Below are 24,891 nucleotides of genomic sequence, written 5' to 3'. Positions count from 1 at the left end.
TCTACCCACAATGAAAGATGGTGCTGCAGTCAACTGCTCTAGGGGGTATTAAATGTCTTCACGAGTTTTATCAAAGCATTTTGGGATGGCTTTAGCTTCATGTGTGGCTTGGTATCAATCTCTTCATCGTATTATTTGCCTGCCAGGTTCTTCCCTCTTGTCCTTCATGGGTACAGATTTGAGCTTGATATGGCTGGGCTCACAAGTTCCTAAGATGCTTGAGTGCAGGGACGGTGTGGATGGGCTGTTTGCTGCTGCCATCTGTTCATGTGCGTTGGGCACAGACATCCGTCGGCTTGTTTCCCACGCTCTTCGCTATGAGCTTGTCCAGGGCTTTGGGTTCTGCAGGGCTTGATGCGTCTGCTCAACCAGCCACTGAGTCAGCGGTATGGAGGTTTTTGGATTTGCCTGGATTTGGGGGAACAGAGGGATTATAACTGCTTTCACTTCTCAGGGTATGTTATACTGTTTTGCTATTGGCCTACTTAAAAATAATTTCTATTCTGTCTCACAAATGACAACACTGTTCATTCAGTCTCTCCCCTCTCTGTAAGGAGTTGATTCCTTGTGCTGCAATGGGCTGTGCAGAGGAGATTGGGGCAGGAGCGTGCCTGCCATAGTGGAGAGCTGAGTGAGCCTGCTGGGCGGGCCGTGCAGAGCTGGCTGAGGGGTCGGGGATGAAACATGTGCTGTCGTCTCACAGCCACTGCTGCCACCCACCGGGAGGTACTGTCTGGGTACAGGCTCGTCTGCCACAGCGAGTCAGGGCTCTGGTTTTGATAGACTGTTAAATATGAGTTCAGCCTTGTTAAAAAAAGGATTGTATGCTGTTTATTTAGGAGTAACTCTAATGCAGCACAAACCAGGATAGGGGCACAGGCGTTGGCTGGTTTTCTTAGCAGTAACTCTTCTAAACCCTCTTTTTTTTTTTTTCGTCCACGGTAATGCAGTACCGGGGAACACAGAAACAGTGACAGGAGAACTGAGTGCGCAGGAGGACCCAGCGCACTGTGGTGTTTTGAGCACTCTGTGTAAATGTGTAGTAGTCCGGGGATGTGGCCACAGCTGCTGAAAGGCTGTCAGTATCCTTGGTGCAGTAATTTGAAATGTTTTGGTGGTAGTTGTAGATTTTAGCAAAAAATCCTAGCGTATGTGTAACCAGAAGCCCTGGGGTGAACGTGTGTGTGTTTGAGTGGCTGAAGCAAGCCGTTTAGCCTTGTCACGTCATGTTAGTTGTTGATCTTGATAGTGAACTGAGGGGTTTTCTAAGGGATGACTATCATTTGTGGTGCATCAGTTAAGCTGCGGAATAATTTCTGCTGACTTATATTAGGCTATGTTAGCCCGCTTCTCATGCAGGCTGTCGTCATGCAGGCTCCTGGATGGCCTCACAGCAGTAATTTGAAATGTTTTGGTGGTAGTTGTAGATTTTAGCAAAAAATCCTAGCGTATGTGTAACCAGAAGCCCTGGGGTGAACGTGTGTGTGTTTGAGTGGCTGAAGCAAGCCGTTTAGCCTTGTCACGTCATGTTAGTTGTTGATCTTGATAGTGAACTGAGGGGTTTTCTAAGGGATGACTATTTGTGGTGCATCAGTTAAGATGCGTAGGAATTTCTGCTGACTTAAAATATTAGGCTATGTTAGCCCGCTTCTCATGCAGGCTGTCGTCATGCAGGCTCCTGGATGGCCTCACAGGCTCTAGGGTATTGTTATGTGCAGCAGTTTGGGCTGTTTTCCCCGCTACTACACGCTCTAGTTGCGTCTTCTTCCTTGTTCAAGGTTTCAGGCCCGTAAACACATAAAACATGAACTGCTATGGGTCTGATTTTTTTTTTTGTGTCCACAGTATTTTTCCTTGCTCTTCCGGTCGCCCCTGTTGGTTTCAGGTAGATGGTGGTCATAGAGCTGTGCCGGTGCCTTGCAGAGAGGAGGGGCTCACCAGTGTTTGCCAGGGTCCCTCAGCGTGCTGTGCCCTTTTCCATTCCCAGGAAGATCAATCTCTCTTGTCAAGAAGTTCATAGTAAGGTGGGCTAAGGGGCCACTGCTCAAAACTTGTCTCTTGATGTATGGAGTGTTAATAAATCAAAGTAAGAGAGAAGACTTGGAAAAGGGACATCTGAGAAGAGTAAGTAGTAACGCAACTCTTCCTTATCTGTCAAAGCAATTCCATACTCTCACAGACCTTTTCCTGTCGAGCACATAGTGGCTTTATTTGTGTTTGATTTGTATAAACCTTTTCCTACTTTTGAAATATCCATTAAAAAGATAATATGCAAAGTGAAGCAAGTGGACAATACTTTGAACATGGTCATTTCCAGAGTCAGTTAGTGCTGCCCTTTTTGAATGCGACTGCCTCACTCCTGCTTTACTCCTCAGCTGGCCTGTGCCTCCGAAGACGGCCCTTGGTGGGTAAGCGGTTTAGGGGCATGGGGGCTTGGGTAAAAGTTCACCCTGTGCTCCTGTGCTTCTGCTGTACAGGCGATGCTGAAATTGGCAGCAACAATGTCAACTCCTTGAAGAGTGAAGACTTCCATATGAGAGGCTTATTAGATGAACTCAATGAGGATGAAATCTGGGGTTCCTCTCACACTTTGAAATCATGCGGAAAAGCTGTTTCCATAGAAACTGCTAGTTTAAGCGAGTATGCTAGATATGTGCTAAGAACAATTTGCCAGCAGGTAATCTCTAAAACTACTCTTCTGTCTTCATTTGGAGAAACAATGTTATTTTATTTGAAAAGTGTAACATGTATTTTGGTGCAAAATGAATGTTGAAGTATTTCAATATTTGAGTTCTGTTTGCGTTTCCTGATTTGGACAATTTATACACGGAGTAGTATGTTATTGGGGGGGAGGGAGATGGCTTTAGTTAGTTATTAGCATCTCCCTACACTCTGTCAGAATTGAGGTGTTTTTCCTACCTGAATCTCAAGCACTCTGAAGACAGTAGGACCACTGCATCAGCTGTCTACTCAAAGAGCTTTTGCAGTAGCATTCGTTTTGTTGCAAAGTTGCTTTCAAAGTATAGACGAAATGAATTTTGGAAAACCTTTTAACAGTCTTATATTTTCAGGTGGTACTGAATGACAGAAGACATTTCTAATCTCACATATTGCATGAACCATAGTTCACTTCAAGTTTTGCATATGGAAAAATCACTTTTCTGTTTAGCTTACCAAAAGTTAATATTGCCTTGAAACTGTCTTGTGAATCTGTTATCTGATTACTTACAGGAGTGGGTTGGAGAACACTGTTTAAAAGAACCTGAGAGGCTGTGCACAGACAAAGATCTTATTTTGGATCCCGTTCTTTCAAACAAGCAAGCACAGAAACTCCTTCAACTTATCTGTTATCCTCATGGTATTAGAGAATGCACTGAGGGTGACAACCCTCAGAGGCAGCACATCAAACGCATACTTCAGGTAATGCAGTGGGGAAAATGTGGAAAAAACTGCCTGTGATGCACTGACTCTTAACCTGTCATTCAGCAGCATCACCAAGTGACATTGATTTGCAGTTCCTGGTGCAATCAAGCATTAGATTCTTCTTTCAAGATTGTATGTGCTCAGGATCCCCAGTCTCTGTGGTAAATGCTTTATACTGTGACTTCTGGTGTCTCCTTACTTCTGACTCCACAGTTATGGAGGAAACAAGCATGCAGCATGCTCATCATTGCTGTTCAACATTGTAAGTCATTAGGAAGCCACTGAAAAGGGAGCTGCTTTTAGGGCTGCTTAGGTGGAGATGCCTACTGTCTCAGTAGGGCTCTGTGACAGTACTGTGGTGAAAGACACTCCTACTCCATGGAAAAGGCTCAAACGCCTTCACGGACAGTCCTAAACTGATCATTTCTTCAAATTCAGCTGCACTAGGGACACTTCGTTTCTTCAAAGAAAATCCATTTTGTAGTTTAATAGACCCGTGAAGAATCAAGTCGGCAATATCTGGACCAGGACAAATAGTGATCAATGTCCTGCAAAATTATTACTTCAACTGCTGCATTTACTTTAATCGTGTCTAGATGGCCTTGTGCTAAATACAAACACGTCCACTTGGATGGCAGTGCCATGGATTAATGTAATTACTAATGAAAGAGCGAATTACATTTTCCGTATTCATGTGTACCTAAACTCAGATTTTGCAGAGAGTGAGATTTTTATTCAGAAAAGTTGTACAGTTAGAAGTATTGAGTAATGATGTTAGCTGCAAAGATGTGGAAATTAACATACATTCTTTAATAGGTCTGATATTTTGGGATGTCATTAGACTATTAAAGAGTAGTGACTGTGATGATCCGCTTATAAGATGAGGCTTTTGCATGTAATGTATTCAATGATGAGATTTTTTTTTTTTCTTCAGACCTGTAAAGCGTTGACACATGTATTTATAATGTTAATTCTTACCTAGAACTTAGATCAGTGGACTCTCCGGCAGTCTTGGTTGGAGCTGCAACTAATGATCAAACAGTGCACGAAGGAGCCTGTGAGTATTTGTTTTCAAACTTTTGTATCTAAATATTTAATGCAAAAAAGTATGTTAAATTTTAACGTAGTCCATGAGCAAACATACCATGAATGTGCTAGTTTACTTATGTTTTACTGTAGGGTTCTGGGTCTGTGGCTGAAATGAACAGCTTGTTGGATAATATTGCAAAGGCGACAATAGAGGTGTTTCAGCAATCCGCTGATCTAAACAATAACTCTTCTAACTCTGGTATAGGCCTCTTCAATCCAAACTCTGTTGGAAATGCTGACACAAGTAATACAAGACAGAATGGTAAAAAGACATTCCTAAGGTATTTTTTGTAGCACCTTTTTAATTATTTTAGCCAACATGATGCTTAATTATGTGTAGATTGCCTAGACTTCTTTGCACTTGAAACAGGAACGTACAGAAATGAGTTACCTGGAGGTTACTTCTATTTACTTTTGTTTAACAATAAATATAATTGCTATTCTTGAATTTTCTGAAAACCAGAAATTGTGACTGCTCAGTCCACAGTAGTTACTCCAGATGCACTGTGTCAACTGCTTTATTAAAGCAGTTCAGTCTTATAACAGCTAATACTGATTGCAAAACTACATGGATATTTTGGCTGAAATAAGTTTGTTCTACTTCTAGTTCCTCTGAGCGGCGAGGAGTGTGGCTGGTGGCTCCCTTGATTGCAAAACTGCCTACCTCAGTTCAAGGTAGGGTCTTGAAAGCTGCGGGAGAGGAGCTGGAGAAAGGTCAGCATTTGGGGTCATCTTCTAAGAAGGAAAGAGATAGACAGAAACAAAAAAGGTATGACCTTTGGAAATCCCTGTACGCAGAGCTGAAAGGTTTTTTTGAAGGAGGAGTATACTGAGGACTGGATTTTGGCTTCACATAACCTCATTGTTTCACTTTTGTGGAACAAAAAGTTATCAACCCCAAACAGGGTTCAGGTTTCATTTAGTTTGAAGAAATATCATTGGTTTCAGAGGAAGAAGTGTGAAAGCTTTGTACCATATCTTCCAGTGGCTATTCTGCAGCTTGGTGATGGGAAATGTTAGAGATTTAAAAGAATAGTCAGAGGCCTTGTTGTCTCTTCCCTTCTATGACAGTAGGCCACTTTTCTTGCCATTAAGATCCCATAATTGTCATAAGATGTCACTTAATTCCTGTTGGCAATTAAGCTTAAGCTCATCTCTAACTTTCCAAATGCATGAGAATTTTAATGATTTAGCGGTTATTGATTTTCCTTTAGTAAAGTATCCTTCACAGTGCCTATAATTTCTTTGTACTTTCTTAGAGTTATGATAGAAATTACATTGAATACTATACACAGCAAGGTCTCTTAGCTTCAAATACCAATCATATTTCTTTTTGTGAAGCTCTTCCAAAGTACGGTTGTTGAAAAAACCAAATAAATTCTTAAAAGCTTTTAAGAATTTGATTGTTGTATATGGTCCCACCATAAGTTTCTTGTTCTTACGTGTTACTAGTGTGCGTTGTCTTTTTGATCACCTTCAATGTTGTTCATGCAGTATACTTTCCCTGAGCGTGGGACCAATAATTGGGCTTTGCCACTTTGTAGTACTCTTGTAAACTGTGTTGCATGTATTGATTTTGACTTGTGGTTGTCATTAAATTCTGTGGAGCCTTTTAAATCTACTGCTATTTTCCAGCCTCTTCCACCTAGCTTATTTTCCCTTTAAGGTTAGAAGATTTAATTTTTTTCTTTCCATCATAATTGCAGTATGCCCATTACTCTGTGTTATGCTGGACCCTCTTAGTTCATCCGGGCTGTTTCTTTAATAAGCTGCTTATGTGATATATCAACCTACAGAAGTTCTGTTTGCCATATTCAGTTTTTGAGTTAAGTACACTCTGTATTAGCTTTATGAATCCATCTCTTCCTTGTCCTTCTAATTCATTTGTAATACCTGCTTGATCTGTTCTGTTGTTAGGTAAAAAAGACATCTTGCTTTTCGGATCTCTTCGTTAGGTGTTTCTCAGCATTTCAGCACTCTTCCATTAGTCACTGGCTCTCTTGCTACTTGCATCAGTAGAAGGGAATATGGAACCTCTCTCTGTCTTCCATTTCTTTTCCTACGGGAGAGGTCTAGCGTAGAAGATCTAAACCAAGCCTCTTTCAAAGCCGAAATAAAATGCCTGTAGAAACTGTCAAGCCCTTCCTCCACGGTGGTTCCTATGCACAGAAGTAAAAGCATTACAAAGTTGTTCTAGTTGTAACAATAAATTACTTCCTTGTGTGCTTTTTGAAGCTTTTCAATCTTTTCTTGATCAAAAACAAACTTTACTACTCTGTGAGCGACAAAACCAATGATACTATGGGAAAGTATGAAATCTTATATAACATATGTAAGATCTCTTTTTCTTTTTTCAAACTCTGCTTTGTGTAGCAGGGATACCAATTCCAATAACAACTGTCTTGCAAACTGTAATTTTTTTTAATGGAAATTAATGAGAAAATGAAGAGGTGTTCCTACCATGTTGTTCCTAAAATCTGAAAAATCACTGTTTAACATGACTTTTGAAAATGCAGGCTTTCTATTTTGCTCCTTTTACGGGACCTTGGGATTTTGCCATTCCTTTATACTATTTGTCACCTAAATTGTTGAAGTCAAGTTAAATGCCAAATGAAAATAACTGTTGAAATGAATACTTGTAATAAATACACACATGTATGTATGGATATGTGTTTATATTGTGTTTATGGATGCATGTAATTTTCAAGGAGCCTTATATACCTAAAACTGCAAAAATCATTGCATGAGCTGTTACTCAAATCCCTTTGCTGACATTTTTAACTTCTCTTCTACTTCACATGTTGTACTTCCAAATTGATCTTTGTGTATTTATTTCAGTTTGTCTTAATTTTATGTTTATAATGGATACACACTGATCTAAAAAAAAAATAAAAAAAAAATCTGAAAGCCCTTGCATTGGTATGGCATGTCTCCTCAGCCAGCTAAAGCTGCATCTCAGTTTAATTACACTAAGCCTGTGTTAGAATTTTAGTGGAATTCAGGCAGCTGTCATTCTATTCAGTGCTTGTAGGGGAAACTTGGGATTCACTTCAGACCACTAACAGGGATTAGAAACTTTAGCTGCCTAATCTCCACTAAAATTATATCCTTGTTTAATCAAAGTAGTCTTAAAATAACATGTTCTGTTTCTGAGTCATGCCTTCAAGCGTCCATGCAATTCTTGGTCATTCAATGCCCTGAGCTAGGTGGGTTCTCAGTAATGACATGCATAGTATGTGCATTTTTACTGGCTGGTGCTCTGCTTTCTTAAGTGCATGTTCTTTTAATTCGTCTGGCAAGGCTTTAATTTACTAAAACAGAAACAGACATAGATAGAGGCAATGCCACTTCCAGGAAGAAAAAAGTAGACAAAACAAGGAAAGGAGTGAGGATGGGAAGTATCAAAATAACTTTACTAATTGACTTCTGTGTTTGCCTCTCTTAAAGCATGTCTCTTTTGAGTCAGCAACCTTTCCTTTCATTGGTACTTACTTGCCTTAAGGGACAGGATGAGCAACGGGAAGGGCTTCTAACATCACTGCAGAATCAAGTTAATCAGGTAAAACAAGTACATAACCATGAGCACCCTTTGTTAGATGTTTTGTGTGTCATCAGTTTTATGTGTATACAATGGTGTAAAACCAGTAAAGTTACAGTGCAATGGTATGCCAAAAGGCACAGTCCAAGGAAGGAAGAATGGGGAGGTGTTTGTTCTTTTTTGAGAGTGAATACATCTTTTTTTCTAAAATTGCTACAGAGAAATAAAATGAACTTGAGTCTGATTTCAGTTCTTTCCAGGAAAAACAATATAAGATGTTCCTGAGAGGAAGTCTTCTCAGTCTCTACCTTGATCATAAAAAGTTTTTATAAGTTCAAAACTTTCTTCTTTAGGAAAATCCTTCATCTTCTCCAGTTGGTACAGATTAAGAGTTTTTCATATTTTAGAAAACAATATTGCTAATCCCAAACTGGCCCATTGCCTACAGCTCTTCCTTTGGATCACTTGTGCTTACTCACAATCTCTGCTGATTCTGCTCTGGACTTCCTGCTCCCATCTGGTTCATGCTCTAGCCTACAATAGCTCCTTAAGACTGTCTTTAAAATGAATGCATACAGTGCCCAGTGCAGTGGGTGCATGTTTCCTTTTTTCTGTCTTTAGTTTCTGTGAGTTACTGTGACTGAAAATTCATACCTGTAGGGCCATTATTTTCTCATATTGCCTCTCAGCTCAGGTCCAGGCTATGACGTAGGTCCACATCCTAGTTAAATTCATTCCTTTGACGTTTTTTCCCCCTGGTGTTACTGGCACTTGGGCTTTCCTTTTGCTGTATGGGTTCTCCCCTGAAATGCAGCTGGTCCAGGTTCCCTAAGGTTCTGGTCATTTCTCATCCAGAGATCCCACCGGATCCTGTTGGGAAGCTGCATCCAGTGCGAGAGATCTATTTACTTACCCATGGTGAACAGTTAAATAGAGTGTTTGAAACAATATTTTTAAGAAATGCATAACAAAGCTGCTTATTTTCTTTTTGCTACAACAGAAAGATCTAGTCACACAATTGATAGCAGATTATCAGCTCTTTACAAACTAATTTTTTTCCCCCACTAGTTTGCTTAATCTGCTCTAAGCCTTAAACAGGCATGAAGGTAAAAAGGTTAATAATCTTTCACGATTCCTTATAGATAATGGTCACAAATACTTAAACTTCAAAGGGAGAACATTCCTTTACAGGAAGAAAACAACCTTAATCAAATGCTTTTTCTTAGATCCTTAGTAACTGGAGGGAAGAACGGTACCAGGATGATGTTAAAGCTAGGCAAATGATGCATGAAGCCCTACAACTTCGTCTTAACTTGGTAAGAAAAATGTATGTGGTTATCCTGATGTCATAAAAAGATGTAGCAGCTACTCTGGAGTAGGTGGTAAGGAGCAAGAAGCACTGTGTCAGGGCACTGCGGGGGCCAGGGCTCCCTGAGAGCTGGCAGCTCCCAGCCCTGAGCATCAGGCACCTCCACTGGGTTGGGGACAGGCTGAGGCCACACCAGGACGTCAGCCCTCAGGGGGGCTGAGGATCAGGCCCAGTGAGGGGAGCCAGGGTCAGACACAGCCCCAGCATTGCCAGGCAGGGCCATGGGGACAGGCTGAGGCTCCTGACCTGGGGCTCCTGGGGGTGGGGGTAGCCCTAGGTAGGGCTGGCCAGGGACAGCAAGGGCTGTTAGTGTCCCCTGTGCCCTGACACAAGGACTCCATTGGTGTTTGTCTCTTCTCTTCCTGTCTCTCTTGTTTCAGCTGATGCGTCCTGGCCATAACGTTTGGACATTGTTCATAAAAAATGAATAGGAAGGACAGCCTATACCTTATTCATGCCTTATTTTTGTGCTGCTGTCTTCCTTTCAGTGTCCCTGGAACTTCAGAAATGTATCATCTTTTTGTGGACATTCAAAGCCGTTGTCCACTGATGGTTTATCCCCGTGTTACAAGCAGTGATTTTATGGAATTAGGCAGTCAATATAGTTGAGACTCTCAGAGCTCTCGGGGAATGTAACATTTGGCTATTTAACTCACATGTGCAATTTCAGTTGCTGCTACTTGGATAAATGTATTAATAAACTTAGAAAGTTTCCGTCAAGTTCTCCAGCATCCCACATCTCTTGAAACCTCTGTACCAGATGCCAGGGCCACCGTGGCTCGTTTAGCACAGTGCAGTAGGTGTGTGGAGACTACATGTAAGGCCAAATGGGTGAGCACCAAGGTAGGAGTAACACTGCAGCGTTGTTGTTTTCCATCTCTTTGGAAGATGTGGCTGTGCAACCAGAGGGGTAACCACAGCCTTATGCTGCCACTGGTTCAGGCCAAGGGGACTTGAGGCAGCTGTGACCAGCTTTGGGATTGCTGCGGCTGCACTTAAAGTAAAGCAGCTGTCATCTGCCACTGAGTACCATGGAGACATGCACTTTGTCATGGGTTGGGAGAACTCTTGATATGGGCAATATTTGGTTTATTATTAAAGCAGCAAGATTTTATCCTTTTGTAAACCATAAACCACTTACATAGTTCAAGGAGTAATCTTAGATACAAACTCAGCAAGGTTTAGGAGCTAAAAGCAGGTACTGAGAATTGAAACAGTCTCTGTATTTATTGAGCAAGACACAACCCTGAAATAAGCTTTAAGCATGGGGAAGAATTTTGTAAAGTGAAATAACTACAAGGACAAACAGTGAAGGGATTTAGAGTGACTATAAACGTGACAAAATAAAAAGATTTATTTTTGGAAAGTTGTGAAGTGGGAAACGTCAGAAAGATGATTTGATGCAGATATTAGGTACAGGGATGTGCAAAACAGCGGAGCTGACAGTAGCATCATGGTAGAGTAGGAAGACCCTGGGCTGCAGTGCAGCCGTAAGGAAAGAGCAGTGTCATTTTGACATAAGCTCTCTTAGGAATCCTGTTGTGCGATAGGGAAGTGTTTTATCTTTTACAGGGTTGTCACTGTCTGAAGGCTTGAGCTGTGCTTTCATTAGCTAGAAGTGTTGTACCTTTGAAATTTGGGGTTTGGACTCTATCTGACCAGTTTGGTAATCAGGCTTGCAACTTGAGCAGGTATCTTGTATTATTGCAATTTGGTCCTTTGAAGGATGCGTTTTGGTAAAATGGCTCCTTCTTAAAGCCAGAGCATATTTTATAGTATCATACTATACTGGTAGAAATAGTGAAAAATTGTTCATGGGGTAAAATATATCATTTAGCAGTTTTCACTTTCAGTCAATGCTATGTCGTTCTTCAGATTTTTTTCTCTTTGCACTGGACATGATTGTCTAATTTTTGGGTGTGGGAGCAAAGTGATAACTATAAAGTTTTAATTCAACACATTTTCAATTCTGAGAATTTCTTCACCGACTTCAGTTTGTTGCATCAAACATGAAAGTGAAGATATGAAACTGAAGGAGCAGCGTAATAATATTTTGCTTTCCTGTAGTTCCTTCTTAGGAGAAGCTTTTTGCTGGGAGCATGGGGTGGGGAGGAAAAGCTATTTAAAGTCAGCAGTTCAAGATGGCATTCAGCACACAAGAACTCGTGGGACTGGATAGCAGTTTTATTCGTCAGTAATACATATGATAAGGGAAGCGTGCATCTGTGAGATATATGCAGAGCCTTGCTATCTGCTGTATTATTTTGCAGGTAGGTGGCATGTTTGATACTGTGCAGAGGAGTACCCAGTGGACCACAGACTGGGCACTTCTGCTCCTCCAGATAATCACTTCAGGAACTGTTGATATGCAGACCAACAAGTATGTCTGTGCTATGTAAACAAGCTAATTCATGTCCTTAGTGCTTTTAAGTTTAGATTGCATGTTTGTTATTGTTAAATTTTTCTTACTATTATCCTACTACTGCTTGAGTGCAACTTATATGCTCAGTGCTGGTCTTGCTTGGGGAGCACCTCTATTTTGGAAAGCACTGGAGGCACTATTTACACTCTTCCTTAACAAGCACGTACCTGAGCGCTTTCCTAAGTCGGAGCCTGTAATTCCTAATGGCTATCTGTTAGCAGTTTGTGCTGTCTGTAGCTCTGAGCTGGGGTTTATAATAAGATTTGTGTGTATGCCTTGACAGTCCACCTGCATGTATACACTGGGGGTTACGCATGCAAACTGAGCTGTATGTGTATGCAGAAAGCCCTGAAAAACCTGGCTTGTCTAAAGAACTGCATCTGTAGCCTTTGCCGTGAATATCTGTCCCTGGATCTCTTGGCAATCGGCAGTTCCTCAGGGTAATACTTGTCTTTACTCTCAGCGAATTGTTCACGACCGTGCTCGATATGCTGGGTGTCCTCATCAATGGGACGCTTGCCTCAGACTTGTCAAACGCTTCCCAAGGAGGGCCTGAGGAAAACAAGAGGGCTTACATGAATTTAGTGAAAAAATTAAAAGTAAGTGTTATGTCTTGTCATTTTCAGCATTTCTTTTGAATCGCATTCTGTGCTCATCTTTTAATCCTGTCATTTCTAGTGTCTGGGAAGGCCTCTTGGGGAAAGAGGAGAGACTGAAACAGCACTAGTGATAACAAGGAGAAAAAGAAGAAAATAAAAATACAGGAATGTGGGGGTGGGAAGACAGACTTCTAGTATTTTCTTTGTGTTCAATTACATTTAGGGACCCTGCAAGACACTTAGTTGCTTTTATTGATGTTTGAGACACTAAATTTGTATTACATATTTTCTACGTTCTGTTTAAACAAGAGATGAAAAGATAACTTACGTTCTTAAAAAAAGAAAACAAAAAAACCCCTTGCAAAGGCACTTGTTTAAATTTAGTATAAGTACAAGGAAACGATTCATCCAGAAACTGGACATTTTCTAATAGTGAAAGCAGTGCAATGTTCATCTTCCCTTTTTCCCCCCTTTCTGTTTGATTGATTGATGTATTTATTCTCTAGAAAGAGCTGGGAGACAAGCGGTCAGAAAGCATTGACAAGGTTCGCCAGCTACTCCCTTTGCCAAAGCAGACATGTGATATTATTACGTGTGAGCCAATGGGATCCTTGATCGACACCAAGGGGAACAAAATTGCAGGATTTGACTCCATTGATAAGAAACAGGCAAGAGTAAATGTTTGCTTTCATCTCAGTTTTTCCATGATTTTTGAAGCATAGGAAATACAAGCAAACAGATACAGCTTGTACAGTACATGCGTTTATATGCAGTATCATAAAAGCATTGTACTTCCTCTGTAATACAGCTTTCTAATGCACTCTCGGTCATTACTAAAGCTTCAGCCACAGCAATGCAGTCTCTTTTAAACAGGTAGGCTTTCTATGAGCAATGATGCCAAAAGCAAAGAATGCTGGGCTTGTAGAATAATACCTTTAAAGTAGTTGCAAATGACAGACCGTTTTTTGGTATCAAATGTATTTCTGTTCCAAATACTCCTGCACAGTTTTTGTTTGCATGATCCATGTGAAAATTCTCAGGCATAGTGTGAAACCTGGAGTGGGTTTAGAGAGGCACGCAGGGAGTTGTTAAACCCCAGCTGAACGGGTTTGAGCAGCCTAGTGTGACTTGGACCATGCACCAGCGTCACCACCCCTGCAGCAGCACTGACAGTGATTCCATCCTCCCCTCCCTGACAATTCACTGATACCTGCAGATAGACTCAGAGATGTAGATATACACGCATCTTTAATGGAAACAGTTTTATGCCACTCATACAAATTCAATAGTTTGCGTAACCTTTCACTTTCTGATTTGTTTAAAATTCAGTCATCATGTTTGCTGCATATCCTTCCTTGTTAAATCCGCAGAGTGCATGGTCAATTTGTAACTGCTAACGTGATGAGTTTTGACATAAGCTTGCTCAGTTTTGCAATATAGGGTCTTGACTGGAGCCAACTCCACAAAAGCTGCCAAAAAGAAAATTATGTTTGACTTGGAGTTGAACAGCAGAAGCTCTTAGAAAATTATTTGCTTTTCAAGCAGAATCCTACATTTGAGAGCTCATTTAACCTGGGAACCTTTTCACCTGTTACTTGCTGGGAGGAAGATGGAGGGTGTGATCCTGCTTACAAAAGACAGGGGAAAAAAGGAGGGGGGGAAGTGTATTAGTTGTTTTGGATTTTTTTTGGAGTACGAAGGGATGCATAACTTTTTAAAGTGAATTTATTTAAAAGAGAAGGATAGAGCTTAGGATAGAGCTTTTTATTCTGCAGACTAGGTAGGCATTTTTTTGTGATATACTGCTTAGGCTTATCTCCCCTTATTTGAATATGTAAACTTCTAGCAAGCGTATTCTCAGATTAGCAATTTTTAATAGATATTTGACTTTTCCTCCAAAATATGATAGATGGAACTTGAGATTTTTAGCACAGCTGTAAGCAAATGGTACTATAAAAATATAACTGCTTTTATCTAGTGGTGGCCTTGGACAGAGGTTTAAAATCCCACCAGTATGCATTTGGTACATTTTGTGGAGGGAAAAAAATCCTTAATGGATTTTTCTGACTCAAATAATGATGTACAAAAGCAAGTAGTCTGCTCTAGCATTCAATTTTCTTAAAATACTAACTTCATTTTTATTCTGAAACAGGGTCTTCAGGTTTCAACAAAACAAAAGGTGTCCCCTTGGGATTTATTTGAAGGTCACAAAAATCCTGCTCCTCTCTCCTGGGCGTGGTTTGGTACAGTTCGTGTCGATAGGAAAGTGATAAAGTATGAGGAGCAGCAGCATCTCCTCCTGTACCACACGCACACCAAACCCAAGCCACGGAGTTACTACCTCGAGCCCTTGCCCCTTCCTCCAGAGGAGGAGGAGGAAGAGCCCACCACACCTGTCTCTCAGGAACCAGAAAGAAAGTCAGGAGAGCTCTCAGATCAGGGAAAACTTGCCACGGATGACGAGAAGAAGACAAAGGGCAGGAAGCGAAAGTCAAAGTCAAGCTCAAGGGCTGATGTAAGTAGTTGGTGCCCCATACAAAACTTGAAATACCTCGCCGAAGCATCTGGTGTTGCATGGTGCTGTCTTAGCTACCTTCAGAAATTGTTCTGCACCTGGAGGACCGGGTCCTAATAAAGGGAGTGAATGGAGATGGTCAGAAGGAGGGTGGATTTCTATCAAACAGAGCTCAGCGTAGAGGAATGTACTGTGCTTAGGACCTTATGTGCTATGTAAAATATGCTAGACTGGATCTTACTCACTAAATATTATTCGGGTTCCATATATGCTCTCTCTTGTTTGGTGTAAAGTACAGCAGTTATTGTTTGTGTCAATTTCTAAAATTCCTCCTGTTCAAATTATGTTGAGAGCAAACATGCTGGTTCAAACCCAGGTCCCATTCAAATGGAAACCAATTTGAAAGCAGCTCTTTCACACAGATAAACTGTTTTACTGTCCAGTTTGTTCTGGTTTCTGAGACACTTTCTCTTTTGGTTTTAATGGGTTTTAGAATCATAGAATCATAGAATCATCAGATCAACACTGCCGCCCAACTTGGTGTCGTCTGCAAACTTACTGAGGGTGCACTCGATCCCCTCATCCAGATCATATGCTAGACTGGATCTTACTCACTAAATATTATTCGGGTTCCATATATGCTCTCTCTTGTTTGGTGTAAAGTACAGCTGTTATTGTTTGTGTCAATTTCTAAAATTCCTCCTGTTCAAATTATGTTGAGAGCAAACATGCTGGTTCAAACCCAGGTCCCATTCAAATGGAAACCAATTTGAAAGCAGCTCTTTCACACAGATAAACTGTTTTACTGTGCAGTTTGTTCTGGTTTCTGAGACACTTTCTCTTTTGGTTTTAATGGGTTTTGAGGTGTAGGTTCCTAAGGTGAAGAATGACATAGAGCACGGGTTTGAAAAACATGCCTGGCACCACCCAAATAATAATGTACGTTTCCAGTAGCAGCATTCTGTGCGATTACATCCTCTTCACACTGCTGCCAGTGTAGTCGTACATGTTGTAGACATGATAGTATTCTGTTAGCATCCAGCTGTTTTGTCAATGTGTTGCCTTTTAAGTAGCTGTAATTTTAAGATCGTTTTCTGGCCTTTTTGATGTTTCAGTTAAGTTCCTCCTGTTATTTATATACTGATACAGTAAGCTGTCCTTGTGCTATACCTAATTATAGCCTGCAGAAAATACTTGCTAATAAGGTAAAAATGGTTGGTGTGTCTATGAAGTTGTTAGTGTTAATTACCTGTGGGCAGCCTGAGACTTAATCTGTTTTTTACATCATTGCAAACGACAATGGGAACTGTCTCTGTCCTTTAATAATTTAGTAGGAAAATTGGCATTATTTATGAGTTAGTAAGGTATGAATGTCAGTAACATTCACTTTTACTGTGTATTTTAAGGAATATCCACAGAACAACTTATATAGAGTGCCTCCCACTTATTCACCAATTTCCTCTCAAATGATGCATCATCCTCAGTCTGCCTTGTGGGGTTACAACATCATGGGACAGCCGCAGCAGCCTGGCTTCTTCGTGCAGAACCAGCCCCTCCCACCAGGTATGTGTAAGCTTTGAATTCACAGACATGGGGCTTTATTATTTGATGTATGATAAAAATTGACTTCTTATAACCACGTTTTGTTTCTAACTTTCTCCGAAGCAGGCTGTGTCTGCCAATGCCATTTATTTTATTCCTTAGTTAGCTGTTTTTTTTGAAGGGCTTTCTATTATCAGTTGTAGGTCTGTCTCTATTAAGCTATTAAACTTTTTTCATTGATAAGCAAAAATGACCTACTGTGGTGATAGTATAAGAAAGCTGGTAGAAGTTCAATGAGGAGTGAAATAAGAGGGATGATTAAAAGGAACAAATGACTTTTGGGTTATTTCTTCTTTGATTCATACCAAGAACCATGGTGGCTAATTTAACATCTGCCAGATGGAATAAATAAATCCATGGGCTCACTTGTTTTTCAGGATTTGTGATATGTACTTAATTATTTGTAGGCTTGTTTTGTTTCTTCCAGTTAATGCGTATACAATTTAACATAGGTATTTTACTTGCTCTAGGGTGCAGCAGTTTATGATGTTTTGAGAAATACTACTCTGTCCTTCTCAGATATTATGCAGGAGAAGTTTGGAAGTTTGGTTCCAGTTATAAACATAAAATATTTTTTCTGAAGCTCTAAATACAACTAGATCTGTATTTAAGTGCATAAAAGTCTTCAGAAAATACCAGACAGTGGCTACAAAGTTAAGGAAATGCTGATTTAAAAAAAATATGTATAAGATTACCTTCATAAGTCTAACTTATAGATAGATACATGATTTTTATCAAATAGCATAGAGTGCATAAACTATTGCCGTCTCATGATAAAATTGTCTTGACATCATAAGCCGTTCATATCATGCTTTTGATCTGACATGCAACTTTGGCTTTTCAGTAGTAGTCAAACGTTTTATGTGATGTAGAACATGCAACAGCCCATAGCCTGTTTACTTTTTGTTCTCATTTGCAAGTGGTAGTCTTCAAAGTTATGTTGCCCATTTAATTTTTCAGACCAGTAATCTGGTTTAATCCAGTTCACTGCCTTTACAGAGATAAGTTTATCATCATTACTGTAGAGCTAACAAAATAGGAGCTGATGAATTAGCAGTGATCTGTACCAACAACGTTCTTACGAAAGGCAGAGAACGCATTTGTGTTTTGGGTGGTTTTTAGGTGGTTCCAGGCTGGATCCGACAGGCTCCTTTGTTCCAACTAATACGAAGCAAGCCCTGTCGAACATGCTGCAGCGGCGCTCTGGCACCATGATGCAGCCCCCCTCTATCCATGCAATCACACCTCAGCAGCAGTTGCTCCAGATGAAACTCCTGCAGCAAGAGCAGCAGCAGCAGCGACTCCTCAGGCAGCAAGCACAGTCACGGTCTCTCCAACAGGTTTGTCCAAACCCCCAGGTCTGAAGAGCAACACAGTGGTTTTGCCTTCCGTTGGGGCTGCTTGCCCTGCATAGGCTTATCGAGTGGAGAGCCAGCTGATAGTGACAGTTGCAATAACTCCCCAAATATTGCTTAACCAGAGCCATCTGCTTTTAAACTTCATTTGCCCTTTGGTCTCTTAGCCCCTTCTATTTTTCCTGTGTTTCATAAAATCAGGTTTTGCTTCTGCTACTTGATGATATCTTGTTCACTGTTGTGTCACAGAGGCTTTCATAGTGGAATTGCATGGTGCTATGTACCACCAAGCTACAAGTAAGCAGCAGAGGCACAGCAGTGCTCTTCACAACTAAAAATTCAGGAAGTCCAGCAGGAGCCATTTCCATACACGTGTGCACACAGACGTCCATGTTCTCTAGAAATAGCTGGTATTTCTTCTCCTAACACTTTTGCAGAGTACAGCTGCTGTGTGCCAAACCGCACATGGCTATTGTGCAACACCCTTTGGAGCCTGAGCTAGTTTCAGAATATGGCTACAGACAGACTGCTTTTGAATTGATGGTGTAAGAACAGAAAATTGGGGTTTTGATCCCAGATAACCTGCAATATGTGTACAGTAGTTGGTGGTAAAACCAGTAACTTCCTACCTTTATTTTAAAGTCCTTCTGTACACATTCTTACCCTCACTGCAGTATATATTACATTGCCTTTATGCTATCTTGCCTTCAAACTCTGTCATGTGCCCTCTTTGCTCAAAATAGTCAAAATTTTCAGCAAGTATCCTCATAATTTCTCCCACACTGTCTCTATTTTGTTAGAGCTCCCTCATTGTCCTTCTCATCCCTCTTTCAGTCTCTCTGCTACGATGGATGCAAAGCCCTCCGTAGTGCTTAAATTGCTGATGGGCTGCAATAGTTTTGTATGGGGCTGTTCATAATTGTGAAACTAGGGTTTCCCTGTATGTGTGCTGTCTTCTACCTTAAAAAAAAAAAAAAAAAAAAGCGGCCCCCAAAAGCTCTGGATGTGTGTTTTATAATATCAGTGGTACAGTGGATATTTGATCCCTCATTGGTGTCCTGTAGGCACTACGAGGTACTAAGAATTAGGTACCCTAAATGTTAGGGTACTGGGCTCTACAGTTAACCCTGTAGTATTTCTTACATTCGGCAGTATCTCACTATTTTAGTGTTAGGTCCAACTGGCTTTCAATTACTATGATAGAATACAGGTTTAGAGAAGAGGCTTGAGTAAACAAATAATGATCACTACTTATGGCTAGGTGGATCAAAAAGCAATAATTGAAGATATAAAATAACACATTATTCCCACATTTAAGAAATGCTGTTGTTTAGCACTGTCATGTTTAGAGGACAAAAGATGTTGCATTTCCCTTTTGGTTTCAAAGAGGGACAGTATCTGAGGTGTTAAGAGCAACGGTTAACTTCTGCTCCAAAGTGCTGCATAGACAGGTTGTCAGGAAGGAGAATAAACTTATCATGAAGGCATGAATCCATGCCTAAATAAGATTAATAAGGTGTCTGTGATGAACTTTTTCATAAAATTTGGATCGAACTTTTACAATGTAAAAGCTGCACTAAAATTCAACAGGGTAGGTTCAGATGCGTATTTCAGCTAACGTACAACATGTGCTGGATGTTCGTCAGTCAACGGTTCCATATCAGCCATGTTTTTATTTCAGCAATAAGTCAGTATAAGTTAAACTGATGTAAACCAAGTCAAACCAGAGCCACCCAAGCCCAGCCTTTGTTTCCCAGTTACTTCCACACAGTGGCATGCACAGCCAGGTCCTTTGTGGTGTGCTGGGGCGTACCACAGATAGACACATTGTTTTCTGTCTGGTTCTAATATTTTGCCTTACTGGATGTTTGGAAGGATTCATTCAGCCTGATACTTGAAAACTTTCACTGTAATGAAATGAATGAACAATTCACCAGGCCGTCCTGTTCGCTTTCCTTGTTTAAGCATGTGCTGGCAATGCTGACACCAGAGAAACGCCTCCGAGGATTTAGAGTAGGAAATGCTATGGCAGTGTACAAGCCTGAAGGTAGAATTTGAAAATTTAGGAACAAGATGATTTGTAAGAATTGCTGCTGTGTGGTGTATGTTGTTAGGTAGAGCTTAAATAAGGAAGATTTCTTCTTTAGTTTTTATGTTTCTGCAGCTGCAGAATGAAATTACCTACTCAGCTTGAAATCACTGGCACTGGTGTGGACAGTTCTGTAAAATCAGTCCAGGAGGACTCTGCTCTTTAGTGCTTGTGCCGTACATGCTGTGCTCTTTAAAACGAGTAGCTATGGTGCAATGTCTGTAAGAGCTATGACCTGTTAAAAAAATGTTAAGTATTGTGTATAGAATTATTAGGCTTCTGTGGATGGTAAGGAGTCCTTTCCACGTTTAGAGTTTCTGTTCATAAATTTCATAAAAGTATTGAGGTTCATTAGCATACACCACCACCACCACCCCCTCCCCCCCCCAAAAAGGACCTTGTTAGCATTCCTTAACACCAGCATCCTTTGAGTACATACAGGTGAGCTCTGTAAAGGTGCTGTACTGCTCCACTAGCGATCTGAGCCTAATCGTCTATATTCTTTGTACTGTTTGCTATTTTCTTGCCTGTCCTTTTCCTTTAGGATGTCTGTAGCACTGCTGTATCCCTTCAGGATGGCTTTGACAACATAATGGTAACCACTCTGAGACCGTGAACTTCTCTTCATTTTTTCTTTCGCACAAACATGCATTTTTTTCAACACACAGGCTGCACACTTTGCTTTTGATGAGAATGATACGCTTTGGCACTCCTCTCACCTAGGTAGCGCAGTGGCTGCATGTGGGAAGGCTGTGAATACACTTGCACATGGAGAATATTTTTTTCTTACAAATATTTCCAATAACTGCATCACTGATTAATTTTTTTTCCTCTTCTGTTGTGTTTCTCGCTGTGAAGGATTAGAGTAGCTGCAAGATATGTCTGATGCCATGTGCATCTTAGCATGGCTGGCGCGTTCCCATTCTGCCCTCATCTCCCTGCTGGTGGCTGGGTCTGGTCCTCTCTGCTGCCATCCACTGTGGCAGCTTCTACCATGACATAAGGTGGGGTAGTGGTGCCTGCCATGTCAGATGAGCAGTAAGGGATGGACCACAAGTCCTTTTTGGCCAGCGCATGCCACCAGTGCTTCCCAGGCTGCACTTGGAGCCATTCCTGGCATGGGCCTGTTCCCGCTACAGCGAGACGCAGTTGTGCCGCTTAGCTCAGGCAGTGAGGGTCAGCTCCCCTGGCCCCACGTGAGCTGTAGTTTCCAAAATACTTCTTGTCCCACCTGAGCATGACAGTATACTACCTGACGGTCAGTTCCTAAACTATGGCAGGATGTGTGGTTATTAGAATAACCATATTTGGTTACTTCCAAAACAAGTAACAGCTAACACTTACCTGTTAAATTATTAAGTTTCATAGAATTCAGTTGTTTCTGGAGAAAAACAATGATGGCATGAAGTTTCATCCCTAATATCTGTGTTGGAAAGCTTTCCAGATACTAATTAGAAAAGCTGTTTCAGAGTTAGTTTGCAGGACTTTTGTCCTGTCTTAGGGAAACTGCAATGTTGTTAAAAGCACTAATTGGAAAGACAAAGCAAAATGTGTTTTTAAAAAGGCTTTGCTGCTTACCCTGTTGTCCATATTTTATATATGTGCAATCATTCCTGTTATTACGGGTAGCACATCAGAACAGGGTATAGATCACCATATTTGAAGTTAATTAGGCACATCTAGATATGCAGCAAGTATACAGTGAGGTCTCTCAAATCTATCATCATCTTCTTATCTAAATAAGTGTTAGTGTTTCACTACCTACTTTCGAAGTCAGATTTGGTCAGATTCTGGTCAAAATCAGCCTACAGTGCCATGGCTGCTACAGTCACCTTTGCCAGTCCCAGCACCACCTAGAAAAGAAAATTCCTTCCAAATACACTATGGTCGCATACCTTAACAGGACAAAGCAGTGAGTTTTGCTTCAATTTAAGGTGCGAGTAGAACAAAGAGAACAGTGGTTATTACTGTAACATTGCCTCAGCATTGAATAAAAGCGTTTGGGTTTTTTCTCCTTTTTTGTTTTGTTTCTGTTTGACATGCATGCACAGTTCTGGCTTGCAGCAATTGGCTTGCATGTTTAGTTAACTCTTTACTAAATTATGCCCAGAGGGAGAAGTCCCTTTGAATTTAGCAACATCTGCTGCTGCTGCTCAGGAATGCAGAGCACTCTCTCACAACATGGGAGCTTGCTCGGTGGCTGTGTGCTGCCGTGGAATAAATTGATCTGTCCCCTACCTAACGAACAGCTTTTTGCTTCCATTTCGCATGTGCTTCTGTGTGTGGTGCTTGCCTGGCCTGGGCAGTGGTGCCTTCAGTACAGGTGTGCTGCTGTTGAGTCTGTCAGCTCCGCTGCTTTGTGTGTGCTTTAAATGGTGGGGAAAAGATCGGTGGACAAAACTCACTTGTGGCTCTCTGAGCACTGTGTATTGCTGGGATCATGCAGCTGCTTATTTAGTATTTTCTTACAGAATTAGGGCCTAATCCAATTTCCATTGATATAACTTTCACTGACTTTGGAGGGATGCTGTTTTCACTGCATGGGCATGAGTGAACAAATTTTGCTCTTGGGCACACCAGGTTAGCTGTCACTGAGAGAAACAAAAGGATAACACATGGAGCACCGCTCTACAGACCAGCTTCCACAGAACCCACAAGGTGGTTTGTATTACTGCGGGGAATAGCTGAAGGCACCAGTTTTTCTAGAAATCAGTCATGGTTTTACCAGATTTCACCTTTGGGTGACTTCAAGTTACATCTTTATCCTGTGGTTGGCACCTTAGGAAAAAGTTTCAGAAGCAGTTTGCTCAGAGAAATTATTGTTCTTTTTTTTGTTTTTCTTCTTTTGCCTGTGTTTAAAAAAAGAAAAATCTTAAGTTCTTGAGTACCTTTCCCCTGTACTTGGCTGACATCTGTTTTATGTGCATCCCGTCTGCAAGATGTACGTTCTGTTCAGCGTTTCAGTTTCTCACCTATCACGTTCTTTTGAGAGCTCCCTGTCTGATTTTGCAGATGTTTTTCCGGATAAATTTTGTCAGGACTGATAGATGTTACTCTGCTCACACCTCCTGTACTCCCTAATTTGTTTTTCAGAATTGTCCATGAGATATTGGCTTCTTTTTAAAACAAACCTTTAGTGTAGCTTCTGCCTCCTTAGTGTAGCTTATTGTATCAGAGCTCTGTTCTATCTTGTCTGCACCTTAGTGACCCCTTTAGCGATGGTCCCTGAGGCTGGCACAGAGCCTAGCTAGGTCAGTCTGTTTGTTTGTTTGTTTTTAAAAGAAAGGACGGTATGAAAAATGAGTGTGTGACAACTCTGTGGCACCCTGTGGTAGCTTTGCCCTGATTTTGCATCTTGTCCTTGACCTCTTTTGTCTGTTCTCTACCCAAAGCACCGGGCAATTAATCCAGCCCCTGTCACAGCGGTTCATGTCTCTTGGGGCTGGATTGGTTGAAGCTGGAATGCTTTCTCTCTACCGTACTGCTTCCCTGAGTGATTCCCGTTCTCAATAGGTAGCTCTGCTTATTTCCCAGGTCTGTCGATGAGGATGCACATATTTTTAAACCCAATCCAAAATAATAGCTGAAATGCAGGACTGCTGGTTGTGCTTACAGACTTGTTAACGCTTGGTACAGTTACCACTAAAGGGATGGGAGCAGATAAAGAAGGAGAGTTCCAATGGTGCTTCAGTATTTTATCCCATGTGAGATTTTCTTTTCCACCGGGTAGCCCTGATTGTAATGTTGTTGCTTGCAGTGTGTTATCAAAGTCACTTTTAGCCTTAAATTATAATACATCTCTGTAAGGATATCCTGATTAAAATGACAAAGGCTTTGTTGGAGGACTTGGATTTTTTGTTTGGTTCTGTGGTGAACTGGGCAGCTACAGGGAAGGAGCATCGCTGCTTCCAGCTCATGTCTGCCACTGAACTTTTTTGAGTAGAATGGTTTTCAAAATGATCAAGTGCAGCTGTGCAGCATCGCAATCATACAGAAAATACACAGACTTGATTGTATCCTTGGCAAATTCTCATTCACCAGTTTTTTACAACCTCGGTACTGAAATTAAGTCTAACGTTATTTTTCCCTCTTTTCTGGTGCTTCAAAGCATACTAATGTAGTTATAGTTGAAATCTTTAAATGCCATTAATTGCACATAAATATTGAGGCAATTTGAAATGAACCAACTAGGCTGTCTGCTGATCACAAATACAGACTGTGTTTCCAAGCTGTACTGGTTGGGAGCTGGAGATGCTTGTGTTACCCATTTATCATACTGTTATTTTGTATGTCATCATAAAATTTGCTAATCAGCATTTTGCCTGCTTCATCTGGGGGAAAGCTAGTGATCAGGTAGCCTGAGAAAGATATCAACTGTGTATTTATACTAAAGACTGTCATTCACTCTAAGCTTCCTGTACAATTTAATGTACTGTCTTCAAGACAGCTAGAATATTTTCTTCCTCTAATCCTTTGCAAAGCCCCATTTTAAAGGGTGTCTGCAAGACCTCTGTTCAGTAAATGGCTGTTTCTTCACTGCTGCAGTGTTACAGTACTGTCAGAAATCAAACAAAAGTCAATTCTTCCATCTCCCTATGTGTAAATACAGTTCAGCAGTTTGGCACTGAGCAACAGTGCTGTCTTGAAGGAAATGGTCAAGTCTCTCCATGACTCTTTAGGACACAACTTGGTGGGGTTTGTGTCCAGAACTGGACTTGTTCGGGGTGTGGAGGCCATATCTGATGGGTGATGTGTCTTTCAGGGTCAGCCAATGGACCAAGCTGCTATTTTCACTCCACAAGTTCGACCCCCGTCTCAGCTTCCACAGTACCCAGGGTTGCAGCAAGCACAGGTACTGCACTACTCCCATGGAGTGTCTGCATAAAAATG

The 24,891-nt window shown here is 41.0% G+C and overlaps 1 protein-coding gene across 1 annotated transcript in view; it reads left to right on the top strand.

Moving 5' to 3' along the window:
- MED12L (mediator complex subunit 12-like) overlaps positions 1-24,891 on the top strand; it is a 148,172-nt gene that overhangs the window by 114,619 nt on the left and 8,662 nt on the right. Inside the window, exons 22-35 of the mRNA XM_009333967.1 lie at positions 2,478-2,677; positions 3,232-3,420; positions 4,406-4,480; positions 4,603-4,793; positions 5,120-5,281; positions 7,960-8,071; positions 9,277-9,366; positions 11,690-11,799; positions 12,305-12,440; positions 12,947-13,108; positions 14,593-14,955; positions 16,362-16,518; positions 17,680-17,897; positions 24,764-24,853. Of these exons, the coding sequence (XP_009332242.1) occupies positions 2,478-2,677; positions 3,232-3,420; positions 4,406-4,480; positions 4,603-4,793; positions 5,120-5,281; positions 7,960-8,071; positions 9,277-9,366; positions 11,690-11,799; positions 12,305-12,440; positions 12,947-13,108; positions 14,593-14,955; positions 16,362-16,518; positions 17,680-17,897; positions 24,764-24,853 (2,255 nt within the window). The remainder of the gene's footprint in view (positions 1-2,477; positions 2,678-3,231; positions 3,421-4,405; positions 4,481-4,602; positions 4,794-5,119; positions 5,282-7,959; positions 8,072-9,276; positions 9,367-11,689; positions 11,800-12,304; positions 12,441-12,946; positions 13,109-14,592; positions 14,956-16,361; positions 16,519-17,679; positions 17,898-24,763; positions 24,854-24,891) is intronic.

Source organism: Pygoscelis adeliae, unplaced genomic scaffold (assembly GCF_000699105.1).
Source record: "Pygoscelis adeliae isolate BGI_AS28 unplaced genomic scaffold, ASM69910v1 Scaffold241, whole genome shotgun sequence".
In the NCBI taxonomy this organism is placed as follows: domain Eukaryota; kingdom Metazoa; phylum Chordata; class Aves; order Sphenisciformes; family Spheniscidae; genus Pygoscelis; species Pygoscelis adeliae.
The sequence above is the reverse complement of the archived record's forward strand: the minus strand, read 5'-3'. Positions and strand labels throughout refer to the sequence as shown.